The following is a 20,763-nucleotide window of genomic DNA, read 5'->3' as shown; positions in this document are numbered from 1 at the left end:
CTCCGGCAGACAGGAAGTGTGAGTGTCCCACCTCACCTTTTCTAAAACCAAGTGTTAGTTTAAAAACATCTATGCTAATTTGCTAGAAAAAGTGGTACGTTAATTGTAGTTTTTCTTCATTCCTTATAAATGATGAGTGAGGCTTAACATTTTTCATGCCTCTTGGGCATCTCTGCTTTTTCTTTTCTAAACAACATGTCCTTCATTTATTAAATTGGGGGCATTTCTTCCCTTGCTTTTTTGTACGTTCTTCTGATTGTTTTATGAGGCCTGTTTGGGGGTTCTCTGACCAAGCCTTGCAAAGAGCAAGGGCTCCATCTGCTCCTGTGAATGTATCGCTGGACCATGCCCATTCTGACTCCTCACCCTCCTGAGTTCCATTTTCTGTCTCTTTCCCCCAGACCCGGATCTTGACTGTTAGCTCATGGTGGTCTGTTCCACCTTAGTGGGATTTTAAATAGTCTAATCATTCCATGGAATACTCATTGATGCTTCATCTCTGCTTATACAATGACAGGCCATAGCCTTCGTCAGAGATATTTAGAGCATCAGATCGGAAACCATGAGAGCCTCCCCGGACTGGGGAACCTCAGACTGTCATCCTTCTCAGTCTGCCTGGGACCAGCTCTGGAGCCTTGGCACAGTCATCCCCATGACTGTGTCCCACTCAATGACCGGTGACAACTCGAATCAGCCAAACAGATAGACACATAAGAAGAGAACATAAATGTAAAATAATAAGGTCTTACTGGAAGACAGAGTTATTTTTAAAAGCCAACAGCTGCAAGAAAAGCCAAGATGAACTGTAAACACAAAATCAAAGTTGCTGACAAACAGTGTCCACATTTTGTTCAGAACTCTTCTTGAAATCTGAACTTTTCTTGCATCTCTTTGTAAAACTGTTTTTCCATTAGGTATTTAGAAACATGAGACAGATTTTTCTAAAAATTCTCAGCAAAATGATTTTTGAGTCTGACTTAAAAAGATGAATAAATAATACATTACCTTTGAAACTAGCAGTGAAATGATTTCTTTTACAGCGTTGTCAATCAAATCATCTATTTTTGAATGGTATTGTTGCTGGATATTAAAAGACAAAGATGTATTAGTTGATGTAGACACAAAACTTTTGTCCTAAGTCATAAATGCTTTAAAGCTCCTAGTTATCACATATCAGATTTACTTAAATTGATCATTTTGAACATCAGAAGAACAAAACCTTGAAAACGATCCACCCAATCAACACTTTTTACATTGTGGCTCAGAAATTTTCCCATGTGCACTGTTGAGTTAAGCAGCTAATGGGGTTATTATATAGATGAATTGGGTTCTTATTCTTATTCAGGCAGAGGAATGTGAAGGATACTTTTTGTCTTCTCCTCTATAATTAAGGTGGCCGTGTATTTTTCTAAAGGGTTGGTTTAGCTGGAGAAGCAAAAAGACTAGAAAAAGATTTAATTAATACAGCATTTCATGTCTGACAACTCTCATTCATAAGTTATTTTAAATGTGCTCCAGAAATAAAATGAGCTCCCAATTGTTCAGTCTAAAAGGACCGTTTTTGTCAGCGCGGGGAGCAGCAGTTTATACAATCCTTACAATATGCTCAAGCAAGGGCAAAATTAAAATTTCATCAACAAAGGTGAATAGATGGTAACAAATTAATAAGCCATAAAAGGTATAATGAAACAGCACTCACTCCCCACAGTTTTATCACTGCTTCCTCATGAAAAAGACGCCTTCAAGTAAATATCAAAAAGATGTATTTAAAATAAACCTGAAAGCCTCCTTTTCTGCTCTTAGAGAATACAAGAGAGTTGCATTCTTAAATTAGCCGCAGCTTCGGCAGTGTGTGAAGGCACATTCATTTAAACAGTAATTCTTGCTTTAGAAGCATTTATCTGACAGCCGATTGTCCCCAATAGCCACTTCAGAGAAAATGTGACTTGTAAAGACTAACCCTATCTTGATGGTTCAAGGCTTCTCAGAACAGCTAACATAATGCATAGAGTAAAAGTACTCAGGTCAGTATAAACATTAGACCAACTTAACAGCTGCCGGATGAATGGTTTCCTAGGATGTAAGTTTTGGAAAGCGATTTTTTTCTTCTGAAAACATGTCTCAAAGTTTCCACACACAACAAAACATCAGCGTAGGTCTGCTCTGGAATACACAGGAATGATTTCCCCCCCGTAGGCTCAGACCGTTACCAGCAGCTGTCTACCTGCACACACAGAACAGGAAGGCCCGTTCTGGGGCATGGGAATTCTCTGCTCTGCGTGTGTGCGTGTGTGCTGACAAGTGGTCTAAAATCAATAGCACACACATCAGTGTGGAACTTTCTGGGCATGTATTTCACCTAGTGAAGGGAAACATTATGTGACTGTTTTCCTGAAAGACTTACTGATTCCCAAACTTGTGCTCCCCACAGACGACTAGAAAAGAAACACAGAGCGTGGATTTCTATTAGAGTAGGGCCATGTCCTTTGCTTTTAGAACAGCTTGAAGGAAAAGGGAAGACAGTAAAGAAAAACGACAGAGAAGAGAAAGAGCCTGGAGGTCTGGCTGCTAGTGGAGGTGGCTGGGAAACGCCCTCCAGACAAAGGTACCAGAAGTCCGGGGCTCCAGCCAGTTCTACAACTGACCTGGTGTGAGGAGCTTAAGCAAATGAGGTCTGCCCACCTCTCCCTCCCTGCCCCTCTCTCTTCATACACGTCTCTCTCCAAATCTGTGTCTGTGCAGCAGGAGGAAGTAAAATACCAGACTGAGGCTCCTCTTTGGGGTAGAATAGAGGTGATGGGCTCCAAGCTTCTCACTTCCCTCTTCCCTGGAAAGTGCCACAGAACACACACGGATCAAGGTGCCCAGGCCTCGGAGTGATTAAATATATACTTGATATATTCAGGGTTTCTCTGTATTTTCCATAAGTTTCATTTTTTAAAAGATTTTATTTTTAAGTAATCTCTGTACTCAATATGGGGCTCAAACTTACAACCCTAAGATCAAGAGTTGCGTGCTCTACTGACTGAGCCAGCCGGATGGCCCTGCCCTATGTTCATTTTTTTAACTCAAGAGTAATCAAATGTCATCAAAAGGCTATTGGATATAAAACTGTTGAGCTTCTCCATTTTAAACGTTTGGACTGGATCAATTGGGACATATCCTAAAATCAAGAGATGAGCTACTGAAGAGGTTCCTTCGACCCTTTTTATCAAAAGGCAGGGAAAGGCATGGATCCCAGGAGCCATCACGTTTTCCTATAATATACACCTGTAGACTGCTGTTTTCTTTGACACCTGATCGGGCCAAAAGCAGTGAGAAGAGAAGGATGGAGGGAGGGAGTGGAGAGGGGACAGGGAAAGAGGAGGAGAGGGGTAGAGAGAGAAACGCAAAAAATTAAAAAGGAAGAAAAGGATACTAAATGTACCACCCAAGGGGCAAACACAAATAGCATAAGGGTTGTGAGGTTTTTACGACATGAGATTTTGCTGTTGTTGACTTATCTGATTAGCTGGGACTTTCACTAATGTTAAAAGTGCCAGGAGCTTCCAGAATCTGTCCTAGCTGCACAGTCCGTGGCGGTGGTCTGGAAGCACTGTGGGTGGGAGTGGCCCGCTGGCCTCAGAATTCATATTTCTTATGTACATTCCACAAAGAGAATAGCTCACATATGCCACACAGAGATGCTAGAAGGTTAGCTAGAATGAGTTATAGCTTCCAAAGACAAACACAGACACACCAATAGAGATCAGAGAAGAAAAGACTTTATCTGCATATTTACATTACTTTACCTGAAATTGGTATATTTTATTTAGATCAACACATCTAATTTTTGATAAGAATCTGCCAAGTTTTTTTGTCTGATAAAAACCCATAAAATTTCAATCAGAATATTTCAAGTCAGGTTGATAATCCTATATACCAGGGCTTTGGCAAATCACAGCCCATTTCTTTGACTAATTCTCCCTACATCTGCCCCCAAAAGTAAAGCGTATGTGCTCCTCCAGCAGCGGATGCTGACTTTAGATCAAGATTAACCTTTAAGAAGTTCGTACTTCATGGAGTCCAGGGAATTCAGCGATCAAACACGGGTGTGAAATCCTGGTGTCCCTATACTCATGTACCTATCCTCATGGCCCGACTGTGGTTAATATAAACACTCCAGAAATGGAGGCTGACAAGATGCCAGTACAATCCAGCATTCTTAAAAGATTTTGGTCCTTCCCTTGGGAAGAACTTTCAAGGTACTGGATTGTCAGTTCTGGAAATGGGAGCATTCTACTGTAGGTGAGAACAAATCCTACACAAGGAGCATTTACGTACTTCCATCCTCAATGGATGGCCCATCGGATGTGGGGGCATCTAAGTGAGACCCATGCAGTTGGTAGAGAACAACGATTTCTAAACACGGGTGGTTTTGTGGTCCCAACATCTGTCCCTGAGGAACTGGCCTGAGACTGCTGACTCATTACACACAGCTGTCGCGCGAGCAGATCATTCGCTCACTAATGACTCCATTAAACACCATTCCGGGCTGCGGTTGAGCACATTTTCCTCAGGTGCCATGTGAGAAAACAGAATCTTAACTCAGGAGCACAGAAGGGGCTGCCTTGTGGAAAAGGAGTTGAGAAGGCTTCATCTCAGCAACGACTTGTAACAAATTTACTGAAGATGTTGGAGAGAGAATTCCTTAAAATTCGGAAAACTATCCCTACTGGGTTTATCTATAGAAGCATATATTTTACAAGGCTCCAAATTCTGTAATAATCTAGTTTTTAATTTGTTGCTTACTACAGAATGAGGTCACTGGCTCACCTCTGCATGTAATGCATTTGCTAATTTGCCTCAATTCCAAAACTTATCTCAAGCACAGAGAGGGAAAGCCTGTGCAGTTATGTGGGTGTATTTATTGGTGATTAAAAGCAAAGTATAAAGTCCTTTTGCACTGAAATTCTTGCTAACCACTTTTCACAGTTGCTAATGGGTTTTACACCTGCACATTTTGAATTATATTAATCGTGTGAAAGTTGTGGGGTACTAATTGTCTCTGGTGAGAAGGTACAGGTGCGAATATAATGAACAGTAGCAGATTACTTTTCAAAGCCATTTACCTATTAATATAAAGAACCATTTGACAATGCAACAATGTTTTGTCATTCGTTTGTGTGCCTGTTTTTCTTCTGAGGTACTATCGAGAGTTGTTTCTTAAAGGGGAGGATTTTTAAAGTGGTGACAAGAAATCAGTCTGGTCATTCAAGCACTACTTACTAAGTGCCTATTATGTGTCAGGTACTGCCATGTATATTAAAACAGATTGATAAATCCAATATCAACAGGAATAGGCAAAGATGATCTTATAAACCTGATAAGAAATGGATGGACTTATGGAGAGACTTAAGACAATATTTCTGAGTAGACCATCAAAGACTTACATCTGGATATCGAAAAACATGAAAAGATAGAGATATGAGCCATTGATATCCAAGCCAGCTGCCTCTTCAGATGACTAGAGGCAATAAATCATGTTGCAGGCATTCAGAATGATAATTATTGAACATTCTATAACACGTATCAGTTACTTAATATATATGTAAGGTTGTATGCTACAGTATTAGAAATACATCTTTTCCCCTTGAATTGCTCAAAGAATGAAATATGTGTGCATGTGCATAAATTATGGCCAAATAGCTAATGTCTACATCTGGGTTAGAGAAGTATGACATTCACAAATAATGGGCCCTCTTACCCTCTTTCAGAGCTACCTAGCCTTTCTGCTTGGATGAGAATTGTCAGCCCAGTAGAGTCACCCTGAGTGTCTTACTGCATCTTACTACAAGACTTGTAAGATTTAACATATCCATAGAGCACAAAACACTGTAACATATCAAAACACATATATAAGATGGGTAAGTATACATAATATCCAGTTAATTTAATATGCATAAAATTTTTCATATCACGTTCCTCTGAGGTTCTGGGTGGCAATTCAAGACAACTTTGTTCTCTTAGGAGAAGAAAGGCTCCTGACACAAAGGCCTGCCTCTTCCCCATCTCTGAGAATGGTTACTTCCTAGGCCACGAATAGGAAGAAAGAGTGTATCACTGGTGGGCATGTACCTTATTGAGATCCACAACTGGGGACTTCTGCATGAAGTGGCCTTAGGAATGGTCTCCTGGTCCTCAAATTTAGAGGTACCCGAATAGTATATATTTGTCATCCAGAGCTCCAAAGTTTTCTAGTATCGGTGAAAGTATATACTATAGGTATATGCATCTTGAAAATATTAATAATCATACTGCTTCTGAATTTGTTTAAAGGAGGGTGAGTTCATTTTGTTTTAAATAATTTTATCCTTAAAAAAAAAAATCTAAGAGCAGTTTGCAGATCCTGCAGCCTAACAGGAAAGAAACATTCCCCTGGCATTATTTAGGGCATAAGTATTTATATGTGTTTTAATGTGTCTCTGGGTATTGCTATGCTATAATAAGCTATTAGTGTTAAAAACATACATGGAAAACATAAATCTGAAAATGGAATTAATTATATTAATTTGAAAGGATGAAAATAAAAAGGGCACATTTACACAAATAATAATTCAAATAAAAGTGTGTTTTTACGAAAAAAAAAAAAAAAAAGGACTTACCCATTGACTACCAAACTGGATCATGCCATGGAGAAAAAAAAAAAAAGACGATGAACATCGGGGAAGAGTAAAGAAATGATGAAACAGTAATTACAATGAACAAAATGTCAAACAGATAATCTAAGAAAAACTGATCCACTTTCACCCAATCAACACTCTTAACAAAAATAAATCACGGGGTAAAGTAAGCTGTGTTTCTGAATATAGAACCAAACAAAACATGAATCAAAGTAAAAAAAATGGGACATTTATTTAAAAAAATAAGTAATTTTTTTTAGCACATTTCTACTTGATCTTTAAAACACAGAAACTTTTGTGTAAATAAAAATATTTCATGTGCTATTTTCTGTGCCTTGTGTTTTGAATGCAAGCTCTGGGTACTCTAGATTTGTCTAAACAAAGCAGGTAGCTTTCCAGCCTTCTTATTTGCTTGTGAAAAGCGAGGTTTATGTAAATACACAACACCTAAGCCGTTAAAAGCCTCAATGGACACGTGTAAAATTTGGGGCAGTCTTCATATAAGACATGAGCAAAGGGGTAAAGGGCCTTCCATTATTACAGTCCAGAAAAGCTCAAACACCTCTATTGAAGGACTTGGGTCTTTTCATCTAATCAAGCGAGAGACTTCCGGAACCCGCCTCCAGCACCCTCCTCTGTCAGGGTACCTATCTGTACCTGACACTCAGTTCACTCACCTCTTGTCCTCCATCCAGGGCACAAAGCTTGGTGCTTTGCTTTTTGGCATCGACTAACACATTAAACATTGTACACACGGAAGCCGGGATGCGCAACTCGGTGGTTTTGCTTGCCTTTTGCAGCTTGGCTTCGAATGCAGTTCTTGTTCTAGTCATTAAAACACGAATTTGGAGTAAGAAATTCAGAAATATGTCTCACCTGTTTAGTAAAAGTGAAATCAACACTACAAGATGCTGATTTAACACATGCAAATAAGAAGTGTGGCATTGCTTGCGAGCGAGGGGCTGAGATGCTCTTCTTGTCTCAGGTGTCTCATGTAAAAGACCAGGGAGCTGGGGCGCCTGGGTGGCTCAGTGGTTAAAGCCTCTGCCTTCGGCTCAGGTCATGATCTCAGGGTTCTGGGATCGTAATCCCGCATTGGGCTCTCTGCTTGGCGGGGAGCCTGCCTCCTTCTCCTATCTCTCTCTGCCTGCCTCTCTGCCTACTTGTGATCTGTCAAATAAATTTAAAAAAAAAAAATCTTAAAAAAAAAAAAAAAAAGACCAGGGAGCTATTTTATATTAAACAGCTTTGGCAGTCATGCAGACAGTATCTCTACCCAAAGGAAACTATTCGTTACAGCTAGTGTAAATCTTTTTACGGAAACACCTCTTAGTTTTACTTAACTGCCTGAATTAATTTCCAAGTATAAAAACCACTTGCGGGGCGCCTGATGGCTCAGTGGGTTAAAGCCTCTGTGTTAGGCTCAGGTCATGATCCCGGAGTCCTGGGCTCTCTGCTCAGCAGGGAGCCGGCTTCCCCCTCTCTCTCTGCCTGCCTCTCTGCCTACTTGTGATCTCTCTGTCAAATAAATAAATAAAATCTTAAAAACAAAACAAAAAACAAACAAAAAACTTGCTTCTCCGCATTAAAGCAGAACAAATCTGAGCAAGGGGTTTACCACATTTTTAAAAAAGTACACGTCTGGAAAACTCTAAAACATAATGAATGTACAATAGAGAATGCGTCATTCTTTCGTGTCTCTTAGGTTTTCTTTCAAATACCCAAAGTTGTAGGTAGGCGTTTGAAAGAAAGTGTGTTGCAATTGTTTTTGTGGAAGTAGCCAAAGAACACCCACAGATTTGAGACATTAGAATCGCATAGGACAGTAATGATATTTTTAAAACATTAGAAATCTAATTGGTGGCCTTGCTTTAGGAAGCCATTAAAAAGACAGGATTTTTCTTAATTTTGAAGAATTCAGGATTATTCCGTTGCTCCCAGCAGTGTTTATTCCAATACGCCGCCCACATCGTTCCGTACCTATCATGAAAGAGGGCAACGGGAAAACACTGCTTGGCTAATTAGAGATTCGGTGCTGATTTTCTAAGAACTACTAAAGAAAATGAAAGCCCTTTTGGAGAAATTCAAAGCCTCCTAACTTATTTCGGGTTCAGTTCTGAAGAATATAACTGGATAGTTGGAACTCATTCCATGTGCGAAGGGAATACCAGAAAATAGAACCATTGATGGCACGGATCATAATCTGGGTTTGCCACGCCATTTCACAGCAGACACTGCGCATAATGCATCAAGTACTTAACAGACCTTTTCCATATGTCTCAGCAAGTACTGCCTCGGGAATTGAAAGCACAGTATTCCCAGAGAGACAACCATAAGCACCAAAGAGATGATTAATATAGTATGGATGTTACTGATGAAGGCAATGTGAGAAGGTGTGTTAAAAAAAAAAAAAAAAAAGTTTCAGGCAAATTTTATCAGTTACAAGAGGCCCCAGGATTTAGGTCTGAGAACGCAATGTTCATTAAATTTTGCAGTGGTAGTACATATCGAAACCTTCCCTTGCGACCACTAAGTAACAGGTACTCGGCGAAAAGCGCTCCTCTGGGTGCTGGTGTGCAAAGCAGCAACTTGAAAACACAGGTCTACCTTTTGACACAGGCCTCTATCATATCACTGGCCATTAGTTTAAGTCTTTGCTCTAAGTGGTGGGCAAATTCTTGTTCTGGCCAGTGCAGATCAAAGACAAACATCTGAAGGGCATCGAGTTTCCAAAAAAGGTCTTCTGATGTTGCTGAGCCATTGCTAGAAGAAAAAGGAAACATGAAAAACATCGTGAACTTCCACTGTTCGCTGTGACGATCACCAACACACTGTTTTTTGCCTTTCTGTATCAATTGCCATTAATGAAAAAGTATCACATAAAATCTCTAATAATTGGTCATTTCTTTATTCAACCTTCTGAATCTCTTCCTTTTCACTTCTTAATGAATATACGGTGAGGCAAAAAAAAAAGCGCAAATAGAAATGAATATAGTAAGGTTTCATAAAAAGGGGTAGAATGTATAAGGGTACTTGACTAAGGAAAAGAAATCAAATTATATACAGAAGAACAAACACGTTAAATGCTTTTTACCAATCTATAGGATACAGATAAATACAGAAGTATTTCTTCCTGGAAATTCAAAGAGTGTGTTTTACGTAAGAAAGTCCATCTGACTGCCACCAGGAGGTTCACTCCTTCGTGCACACACACGTGCCTCTGTCCTCGCAGCGCCTTCTGTCCGTCTGCAGACAGGTGCACAGTGTACAGATCGCAAATCTCTCAAGGACAGGGGAAGTGGAAGTAGAGTAACAGGCTGAGGAGGGAAGCAAATCTCAGGCCCACTTTGAAATGCTTTGTGACTTTTCTAGCTCATAAGGAAACCGAACAGTACAACACACAGCCTAGCAAGGAAATGATATCCACGGTGCTCGGAAGGCAGAACATTCCATCTGTCTAACTTGGGGCCTGTGGCAAAATCACTCTAGGAGACTAAAGTTTCATACCGTGCATGAAGGTAATTTGTAGCAAGATACATATATTTGGGCAAAGGATAATAACTACTGCTTTCCATTATGCAAGTAGAAAGCCCAATAGGGAAACAGAAATTTTGAAAGTAAAATAATCCTATGTTCAAACACACTGAAACTTAATAGTAAAAGAGAACAAAAGGAGAAAAAGGGGCTGTGTGATTCAGTTCTCCTCAGCTTGCCTATAAGTGCTTAGCATAGACTAACCTAAAAATTGTATTGTTAGTGTGCAAAAGAAAAATAGAGAGATGAAGTAATTTATCACGAGAGCACAGTGGAAAACTTTCATAAAAATAAAATTCTTAAAAAAAAAATTCTTTAAATACCCACTTTGTTTAGCCAAATACATCTTGGTTAGTGGCTTAAAAAAACAGCTCCTTCCCTGGTGAATTCAATGTGTACTTCCCTCCCCCACCTCCACCTCAGTATCTTTCCTGCATCACCAACCTCCTTTGTGCTCCTCCTCCCAACCTGCCAGTAACTCCTCATGGTCTCCTTGCCTAGCCAAGACGTGCTCAGAGTTCACTTCTCAAAGGACCATCCACAGCTCCTTACTCAGTATCTCGTAACTTTAAAAATCAGTGCCCCCAAAGTACCATTAAACAAAGGAAATAGTCAACACCATGTTGACGTTGCTGTAAAATGTCAGAAAAAAACACATTTATTTTTCCCTTTTGCCACATACATAATAAAAATCAGAGGGAAAAAAATGTCCAGGCAAAATCCTCTTATTTGTCCATAACCATCACTATTTATAATATTATAATATTTATAATATTATTTATAATATAATTATTTATTATAAATAACCATCATTATTTCATAGTGTGCAATGTGGTAAATTGGAGAACCTATATTTTAAGAGTAATTGAACCTAATTAGTTAAAAAAGCAAATCTACTAATAATTTTTTATTTTGGAGAAGGAGAAGGTCACTATTTGAAGCAGATATGTAGTCTTAATAAAGTAACAAAACAAGAAAAACCATCATCAGAGCAAAACCTGAAATAGTGAAGATGGAATTCGATTGAAAATGGACTCTTGTAACATGACAAATAAGTCTTCACAGAGAGTATGGATATATGTTTCTTTTGTTTTTGGATGCTATGAAATGATAAATGTGCTTAATTAGGAATATAATTAAGGTAACAAGTGTTTGTTATAATTAAATGGATAAAAATGTAAATAGGTTTTCTGTTGAGCTAGAATTTATAGCCTTCAATTTACTCAGAAATTTTCATCTTAAATTTACTTTTAATCCCTGACCTATGCAGAAAGTATCATTAACAGATTAAAGAACTCAAATGTGAATAATGGATCCTGAGATAACTTCCTAAAATACCAGTAGGAAACTTATCTTAGTGATATCTACTTTTAGAGCTAAAGAACAAAAATAACAAAAAACAAAAACTGCGAGGGAAGAAATGGAGAAGCACCTTGTAAGGTGATACTGATATATAGGTAGGTAGGAATGTACCTTTCAAGCCGTGGTTGTGTTCTGTTTTTAATTCCTTACATGTGAAACAGGCTTCTTATTTATTTATTTATTTATTTATTTATTTATGTTTTATAATTTAATGCTTTATAACAAAATTTCAAAAAACTAAGGATGCCTGGCTGTTCAGCCCGTGGAGCAGGAGACCCCTGATCTTGGGGTTATGGGTTCAAGCCTTGCATTGGGGTTAAAGATTACTTAAAAATAATAAAAATAAAATCTTTAGCAAAAAAAAACCCCACTCAGAACCCCAAAAAACTAGTGATTACATCATAGCACTATAAGTAATTTTGAGCACCCTGTGAAGAGCCTAATGTTGATAATCTTAGCAGGTAAAGATAACAGTGATTAATTTGTAAAACAGGTTTTTTATTTACTCAGAATGCTGAAAGTATGAGCACTTTATTTACAAAGCCACAATCTGTCATGATTCCTGTCCTGAGATGCAGGTCATTTTAAGATGGGGCTCCCAACAAATGAGATTCAGGCTTCACACATACCTCAAAGCCAAAAAATGACCCCCCAAAAATCTAAATATCACAAGGTAATGCCCAAAATAATGTTTCTGGTTAAAATCGAGGGTGTTAAACAGAGGAGGAATGAAGAAGGAGAGGAATTAAATTATAAAACAGTGTTAAGGAGCACAAAACACATAAACTTAGAAAGATACATTATACTTCCCAGATAACTGCCAAGCACACACAGACATGACTCTATACACTAAAGCTGCTCAAAGCATTTGCCTGAAAGAAAGAGATTCACATGTAACCTAACCTCCTGGTAGCTATTGTGGGCACAGCGATGACGTTTAACTTGGAGAGATCTCGCTAAGCTATTTCACAAGTTATTCTGGTCTCTTTTTTCTTGAGGGTATGTAGCCTTGACTGGGAGCAGATTTACCAGTGGTGGGAGGACAGGCAGAAAGGATGCTGGGCAAGTTCTTAGCCAGTATATTCTCTGGAAGCCGAATACATGAATAAGGAGAGAGAGCTTTACAGTCCCCCAGACCTGGGTTCAAAGCTTGCCTCTTTCCCTGACTTACTGTAGGACCTTGGGCAGGTTCTTTTCTTTTTCTTAAGTTCTTTATGACTTAGTTTCCTTATTTGTAAAATGGGGACAATGACATTTACCTACCAGGGTTGTCATGAGGCTTAACTGAGATAAAGGATTTGGCCCTTAACCTGGAATATAGTAAGTGCTTAATGAGTGGTAGCTATTTTTCTTCTTCTAATTATTATTTTTTCTAGCTGATGTCATATGAGACCTTGGGCAAAGCATGGACCATTATTGAGTTCATTTGATTGCTCTGAGGCTCATACATTTGAAAACTGTACAGTTAGGAATAATGATGATTGAGGATGTAATAATGATAAAAATCATAATGTAGCATAGGAGTAGTTATTATTTATTGAGAGCCTGGGATGTGCCACGCACTTTTCATCATTTATTTTTCTTTTTTATCCTCACAAGAATGTCTTTAAATTAGGAGTCATAACCTTTTTAGCACTGGGGAAACTGAGGCTAAGGAAGATTTAATGATTACTAAACTGGGACCTAAAGTCGAATTTCAAAGCCTGTGTCCTTTTTGTTCTAGCGACGTTTAGTTACCGAATCTGCAATAGGTGGGCTGAATCACAGGGTGGAACTAACAGATATAGATTTTATGATATAAAGATTATTTAAAAATAACAAAGTACATCAACTGATAGATGAAAGGACAACAGAGGAACTTGGTGGTGTTAGGAAATGAAGGACAGTCACTTCTCTACAACCGGAAATATTAGTTAAAAGTGCAACTAAGGGGGCGCCTGGGTGGCTCAGTGTGTTAGAGCCTCTGCCTTCAGCTCAGGTCATGATCCCAGGGTCCTGGGATCGAGCCCCGTATCAGGCTCTCTGCTCAGCAGGGAGCCTGCTTCCCTCCCTTCCTCTCTCTCTGCCTGCCTCTCTGCCTGCTTGTGATCTCTGTCTGTCATATAAATAAATAAAATCTTTAAAAATAAATAAATAAATAAAAGTACGACTAAGATAAAATAGAAAAACATATCCTTGACCTGACTCTTAATGATGGTTTTCTACGTGTACAAGAGAAACTATGCGGGTAGTAACAAAGCTGAAGCCAACTACGGTTCCGAGACGCGCTGTTACCATAGCGATTGCCTGAACAACCTGGGTCACAAAATGACCTCTCACCTACAGATCCCATATGAACTACATTGAACCAGTGAGTGGGGTTGTTTTGTTTTTGTTTTTGTTTTATCTGTATCATTTATTACCAATTTGCTCAGCTTCGCTTAATAGCTTAAAAAACTCACACAACACTAAAACATAGGATTCCTCAACCAATGATGATAAATGCCATGCAATCTGAACACATGTGCACAGAACACAGCCCAGGCCATGCACTAGCTAACACACCACCAGGAAATAAGTGAGGGATACACACGTGGACTCATATAAAGGAGCCATCCACGAAGGAGTAGAAAAGCTAGGAATCTGTGGAAGATTAAGAGGCAGACTTGGAACTTTTGGAAGAGCTACATTGGGAAGACTGTTGGCGATATTCCTGTAAAGAAACAGACAACGTGGGAAGGGACCACCATAAGCAATAACTACAGATGGCCATGTGTAAAGTCATAAGGTCAGGACTGAAGAGACAGATGCTCTATGGACACTAGGCAAGATACCTACTTGACAGGCTGCCATGTCTCTTGCTCAAAACCTCTGTGAATTGACTGGGCGATGGAGGACTCCATGAGATCGACGTAGCGGACAACCAAGGGCACAAAGATTTCTTGCAAATGTTTGTGAAATTTTCCATTACACAAAAGTGCTGAAATAGTCAAGCAGAAACAGTGTTCGTCAGAGGGATCATATCAGGCATTGGGGAGACAGGGGTGAAAACACGTTTCCTGAAAGAGTCTGACACAGAAGGACGGGTATAAAATACAGATGATATCGTGTTGAATATATCATGAAAGCTTATCAAGAAGTAAAATTAACCTCCTAGGTATGGCTGTCAGCATGCAAACAGATTATATCTCGACAAAATCTTCCTGGCAGGTGGGCTGTCTTTACTTTCTAAGAGGTTGAACACATGAGGCACATGACCACTTGCTAGAGACTCAACGGAGCTGCTGGATACCCTGAAGGTCTTGACACATGTAAATAGAGCAATAAAGAGAGTTACAATCCCTGGGCTAGATGGTATGTCACGGGAGAGCTAAACCCATTCAATTCTAAGAGCTAAGCTTGATGAATTCTAAGAGATACACTTATTTAATTCAGCAGCAGGATGACTGTGGCCTTGGGACTACCTATTCAGATTCATGAACTTTTCAGTTATTTTTAGATTTTCTTGTTAGTCATCCAATTTTCTACAAGTATCTTTCGAAACAGCATATTATATGCATTTTTTGGGTGTCCATTTGTCTTTAATGAAATGCACTGTGGGACATCTTACCTAAAGCAGTTGTGCAAGTCTTAGAATTTCTGCTATTGGGATAGGACTATCAAAGAGGTAGGTAATAGTTAAGGGGCACCTCCCTATACCAGGAAGTGGGTGCTTTCTATGCCCAGGATGCAATTTCATTAGAAAAAAGTCAGTGCTAGCGATAGACGGTGTCACAACCACCCACGCCCCTGTCAATTCATATGTTGAAATTCCAACATCCAATGTGATGGTGGGGTCCTTGAAGGGAAATTAGGTCATGGGGGCAGAGTCCTCATGAAGAGGATTAGTGCTCTCATAAAAGAGATCTCAGAGAGATCCCGCACCCTTTCACCATGTGAGCACACAGTAAGAAGACAGCCATCTGTGAAACAAGCTCTCACCAGATATCAAATCTGTGGGCACCTTGATGTTGGACTTTTCAGCCTCCAGAACTGTGAGAAATAAACTTGTAGTTTATAAGTTACCCAGTCTCTAGTATTGTGCTATAACAGACTGAACGGACCAAGATAGTCAGTATGTGTCTATGCTGTACCATGAAAGAATAGAGAATCTGTAGGAAAACACTAAGTAATGTTAAGTAATTTCAATAAGTCATTTGTAACTTTTAAGATGATGGCACATATTTGTTTCTCAAGGGAACATATCTTAAACCCAGCGGTAATTTTTCTGGACTCTCAAAGTGAGAACAGGTTCATGTAAAAATATACATCATGGCTGAGAAAGGTATTTCTGAAGAGATGGTATTTTTTTTTTAAAGATTTATTTATTTATTTGACAGAGAGAGATCACAAATAGGCAGAGAGGCAGGCAGAGAGAGAGAGAGAGGAGGAAGCAGGCTCCCTGTTGAGCAGAGAGCCCGATGCGGGACTCGATCCCAGGACCCTGAGATCATGATCTGAGCCAAAGGCAGCAGCTTAACCCACTGAGCCACCCAGGCGCCCCTGAAGAGATGGTATTTTAATCAAGCCTAAGTGACAGGGTAGCCATTCACAGGAGATTTGGAGGAAAGATCTCCAAGCAGAGGAAATAGCTAGTACGAAAGTTCCAGGCAGGGAACAAGCTGGTGTACTTCCAGAAGGACGAGAAAGCCAGTGCGGCAGGAGTAGAGTGAGAGAGGGGAGAGAACAGTCCGAGATTATGTCCAGAGAGTAGGACATGGGGAGAAATACGGGGTTTTACTGAGTACACAGGGAAGCATCATTATGTTTAGTATTATTAAGCAGAGGAGTACCATGATATAAAATATCTCTCGCTGCTGTGTGGAAAATGGAGTAGGTGACCAAGGGCGGAAGCCCAGAAGACGGTTCATGCTCAGTCTTGATGGCAACAGACCAGGTAAAGGATGATGAGGATGATGACGACGGTGACGGTGACCTGGATTAGGGCAGCAGAGGCGGAAGATGGGGAAAAGTCTCTCAGGGATCCCATTCACTTTTATGACTTGGAATTGCTGTATATGCTTCCGTACGAAATCTAGTCACTAGAAATTTTAAAGTAAAACCTCATCAAACACGCAGCTACATATGCCACTTGCCCCACATAATCTTCTTCAGGGCAAAAATACCCCAAAAGCTAAACAGTGTTTTAAAACTTGGGCAAAGTGTATGATGCTTACCACAGTGGCATGACTATTGTTTTAATGGATTCTGAAATTTGTGAGAGGCTGGAAAACTACAGACACAAAGAAGTGGGGGTAGGAAGCAATTTTAAATATAGAGGAAAAGACAACACTTCTTTTTTTCTAATTCTAGTTACTCTAGTTTAGTATTTTTTGTGGTTAAATCATTTTTTTCTGGCTTATCTACATGCTAAAAGATTTCCTATTAAAGTGGGAATGATAATCATAATTAAAGATAAATGTCTTATTTAGGAGACTCATGTTATCTTTTTAAAATCATTTTATGTTTTTATTATTTCAGGGCCTTTAAACACAAATAACCTGTTCTCTTTTCGTGGAGTACTTTCTTTTATTTTCTCTTCTTTTATTTTATTTTTTTTTCAGTGTTCCAAGATTCATTGTTTATGTACCATACCCAGTGCTCCATGCAACACGTGCCCTCCTCTTAATGATGTTTTCATTAGCACACTGAAAGGAGCTTTATTTATTCCTGGAGATTCAATCACAGAGCTAGAAGGTACTGTATAGATCATGCAGTTCAGTTTCTTTTGCCAAATGTCACCTAAATAAGATGCTGAACATTAAGGATGAAATATTCTCAATCAAACCACCTCAACCATTGTGGTAAGCAAATTAAAAAAATATGCCCATATCTGAATTTATTGGCTCTCCACTTCAGAGCTCGCCCTTCCTCCTTGCGTATCCAATAAATATGCATTACTCTGTATCTTAGACGAATTATGTTTCTACAATTAGAATTTTGAAAAACTCAGTTACACTATGAAAAAGTCAGGAGACTGAAGAAAACTATTATATTCAAAATGAATGAATGCTATGAAAATATTTAATGTGCTTATAATATATATTGAAAGCTGGACAACGTTGCATTGCTACACAGCTAGACTATAGCCTAACTCTTAATTTATGTGGCCTACTAATAATAAAAACAGAAAGACCAAAAGGCTCTACATCTTGATAGGTGCCATTAAGCACTGTCATTATTTCTAACTAGTCCAAGACACACTCACTTAAGAAATTATTACATTTACAAATAAAAATGAGTACTCTACCTCATCAATTCAAATGCTTCTTTATTATACACTTAGAGATTATGCATGTTGGCTATTAAGTCATACTTAGTTTGTTAAAATGAAGAAGCACATAGGAGAATCAACACTCAATGTGGTTATTAAATGTTATAATGATTCTAAGATTAAGTACCAGTTGACTCAAATGTAATTCTAGCAAGAGCTCTCTTTTTTGATCTGCTTGATAAGCACTGAATTCATCAACTTGTCAAATAAGCCTCCTTCTCTTGTATTCCCACCATGGGAGTGAAAACAGATTGTCCACTAGATCACTATATATCAGTACCTGGTGATTATACCACAGGCTTGGCCTTTAGTTCCTATATCCAATTCGTCATCAAGATCTGTGTATTTTTTTTTAATTTAAATTTAAATTTAACATACAGTAGCTAACATACAGTGCAAAATTGGTTTCTGGAGCAGAATTCGTTGATCATGGCTTACATAAAACACCCAGGGCTCATCATAACAAATGCCCTCTCTAATACCCATGACTCAGAGTATTTTGTATCCTTAACGTCCTTCTTCACACGTCCCTTCCTCTTCAGCACCACTGCTGTTGCTCTACTTCTTTTTTGAAGATTTTATTTATTTATTTGACAGACAGAGAGATCACAAGTAGGCAGAGAGTCAGGCAGAGAGAGGGGGGAAGAAGCAGGCTCTCGGCCGAGCAGAGAGCCCAATGCGGGGCTCGATCCCAGGACCCTGAGATCATGACCTGAGCCGAAGCCAGAGGATTAACCCACTGAGCCACCCAGGCGCCCCTGTTGCCCTACTTCTAATCTTCTCATCTCCTGCCTTGATTAGTGCACTAATCTCTTTAGTGGTCTTCAGGATCCCAATTTTCCCTTTGTCAACCATCTTCTTCAAATCTCAAAGCAGACAGGCTGGCCAAAATATGAAACTAATTGCCCTTCTGAAAGATTATATCTTTTGGTGGATCATCACAACAAATGCAAACAAACTTTGCATGGTATGAAAGCCATCTATGATTTATCTTAAAAAGGAGCTTGGTGGCTCATCTCTGTGTCCTGACCTCCATATTTCCTGTGGTCCAGCCATAATGACTCACATGGTTCAGTTCAAGTCTACACTTAACTCCTCCAAACTCTTCTGGAAATGCTTTGTTCTCCTGTCCCCCTGCCCAGTTACTGGTTTCAACTGTCTACTCTCTACCCTGTGCAGGCTTCCACTGTGGTCCAAAGCATGCTTCTGCACCTGTTGACGCTTCTGCTTCTTCCTACAAGTGTGTAAGGTCTTTGAGGGAGGGACCGTATCTGTATTCTTAGTATCCAGCAAAACGCCTGGCTCCAAGCAAGTGTTCAAATGTTTGTTGAATGAATAACTACATGGATACAACATTAAGATGACCGCATTATTTTTCAGGAACATACTGAAGCCTGCTAGTTCTTCATATTTTCTATGCATATTTCTTCATAGAATATGCAGTATTAAATAATATTGGCATGAACATCTATTTTTGATCCATGTCCAAGATCAGACAGCTAGAAATTCTGCTGGATATGAATGTTGGCTATTTTTAGGTCTCATATTTTAATGAATGTGGCAGAGGGAGGTTTTTTCTGCTCAGTCATGACCCTTGACATCAAACTTTCACATCCTGAAGATAGGGGGAGAAAACGGAATGTTCCTATATTTCCTAAGGCCGGTCACAAATGCTTAATTCTGGCCAAATTCTGCTCATGTTTCAGCAGTGTTCCTTTTTTACTTTTTTTTAAAAAATTAAATTATAGACCCGTTTTCCAAAGTCTCAGAAAACTGGCAACTGGCAGTATTATTTCTTTGGTAATTAGACTCATGAATGGGGAGGGAGGGAAGGAAAGAAAGAAAGAGGGAGAAACAGAGAGAAGAGGAGAAAAGAGGAGAAATAAAGAAAATCTGCAGAGGGGCGAGGAAGGACAAGAGAAAGCATGGTGTCAAAAGGCAGGGCGACGGGAAATACACATGCGCTGTACTTGTGTATGGAAATGTATGCTCTTTTTCTCAGTTGCCCATATGCCAGTTTGCATTCTGCTCCTATCACACACTGTCAAAAGCCCTCTTACTACTTAGCCCCAGGCACCAGAATGAGTGCTTCTCTCTTCTCCATCTGGTTTAGTCAGGATAGGTTGTGATTTGGGCTGCCACCTGTCCCAATCAAGCCTCTCCAAGGCACCCATTCTCACAGTTCATTGGAAGAGGCAAGTTCTCAGTGCAGCCTTATGCAAGAATGCTCCTGACCTTCTACCTGAGGTGTGGAAGTCGAAAGGACTGCTCAGAAGGAGTCTAAAACAGTGGCTGGCAAGAACGTAAGCGGGGGACCAGCATCCACTTTGTTAAATCATCTTTTTTTCCACCCAAAGATTCCACGTTTCCATATATCACCTTGTCAGAAAAGGAAGCATCAGTGAAGCATCAGTGACATCAAGCCCGAGAGTGCAATTAGAAATGGCAGAAGAAAGCAAAAGGCTTAAATAAAAGGTAAACTAGGAATGCAGATGTGCCCAATTATTTTGAGCATCCCAGTAATTAAGAAATTAGTGTTGATTATTTACATACCAAAAAGAGCCTTACGTTTACAAAAGTACTTGTCAGAAGCTTCTAATAGTAAGAGTTCGACTGAGAATTTAAACTATGATCCAATTAATAATAATTACTGAGATAATAATCATGGGATAAATGAAGAACAAGCAGATAAAAGAGTTCCTGTATACTTTTTAGGGTAAAAATATGCTGTTGACTCCTGAGCCCATGTAACCCAATTTTATAGTATGCCACCCCTTTCCAATTAGTCAGCATTAATGGATTACTAGAAAGAATGACTTTCCCACCTAAATTTCAGAAGAAACTAGTAATTCGTGACCAGCAAAACAAACAACACCAACCACACTAAAAACAAGACTTGGCCACAAAACAACA

General features: G+C 39.3%; 1 protein-coding gene across 10 annotated transcripts in view; it reads right to left on the bottom strand.

Moving 5' to 3' along the window:
• Positions 1-20,763, bottom strand: part of CADPS2 (calcium dependent secretion activator 2) — a 528,014-nt gene that overhangs the window by 51,022 nt on the left and 456,229 nt on the right. For 4 of the 10 annotated variants that reach the window (XM_059396493.1, XM_059396490.1, XM_059396492.1 and 1 more), the window contains 6 exons: positions 14,376-14,517; positions 14,131-14,250; positions 9,270-9,425; positions 7,340-7,487; positions 6,645-6,659; positions 1,006-1,080 (listed from right to left, as the gene is read on the bottom strand). In XM_059396493.1, the coding sequence (XP_059252476.1) occupies positions 1,006-1,080; positions 6,645-6,659; positions 7,340-7,487; positions 9,270-9,425; positions 14,131-14,250; positions 14,376-14,517 (656 nt within the window). The remainder of the gene's footprint in view (positions 1-1,005; positions 1,081-6,644; positions 6,660-7,339; positions 7,488-9,269; positions 9,426-14,130; positions 14,251-14,375; positions 14,518-20,763) is intronic. The other 6 variants (XM_059396491.1, XM_059396499.1, XM_059396494.1 and 3 more) reach the window with 3 other exon arrangements.

Source organism: Mustela nigripes, chromosome 4 (genome assembly GCF_022355385.1).
Source record: "Mustela nigripes isolate SB6536 chromosome 4, MUSNIG.SB6536, whole genome shotgun sequence".
Lineage (NCBI taxonomy): Eukaryota > Metazoa > Chordata > Mammalia > Carnivora > Mustelidae > Mustela > Mustela nigripes.
Note: the sequence above shows the minus strand (reverse complement) of the source record. Positions and strands in the feature narration are given on the sequence as shown.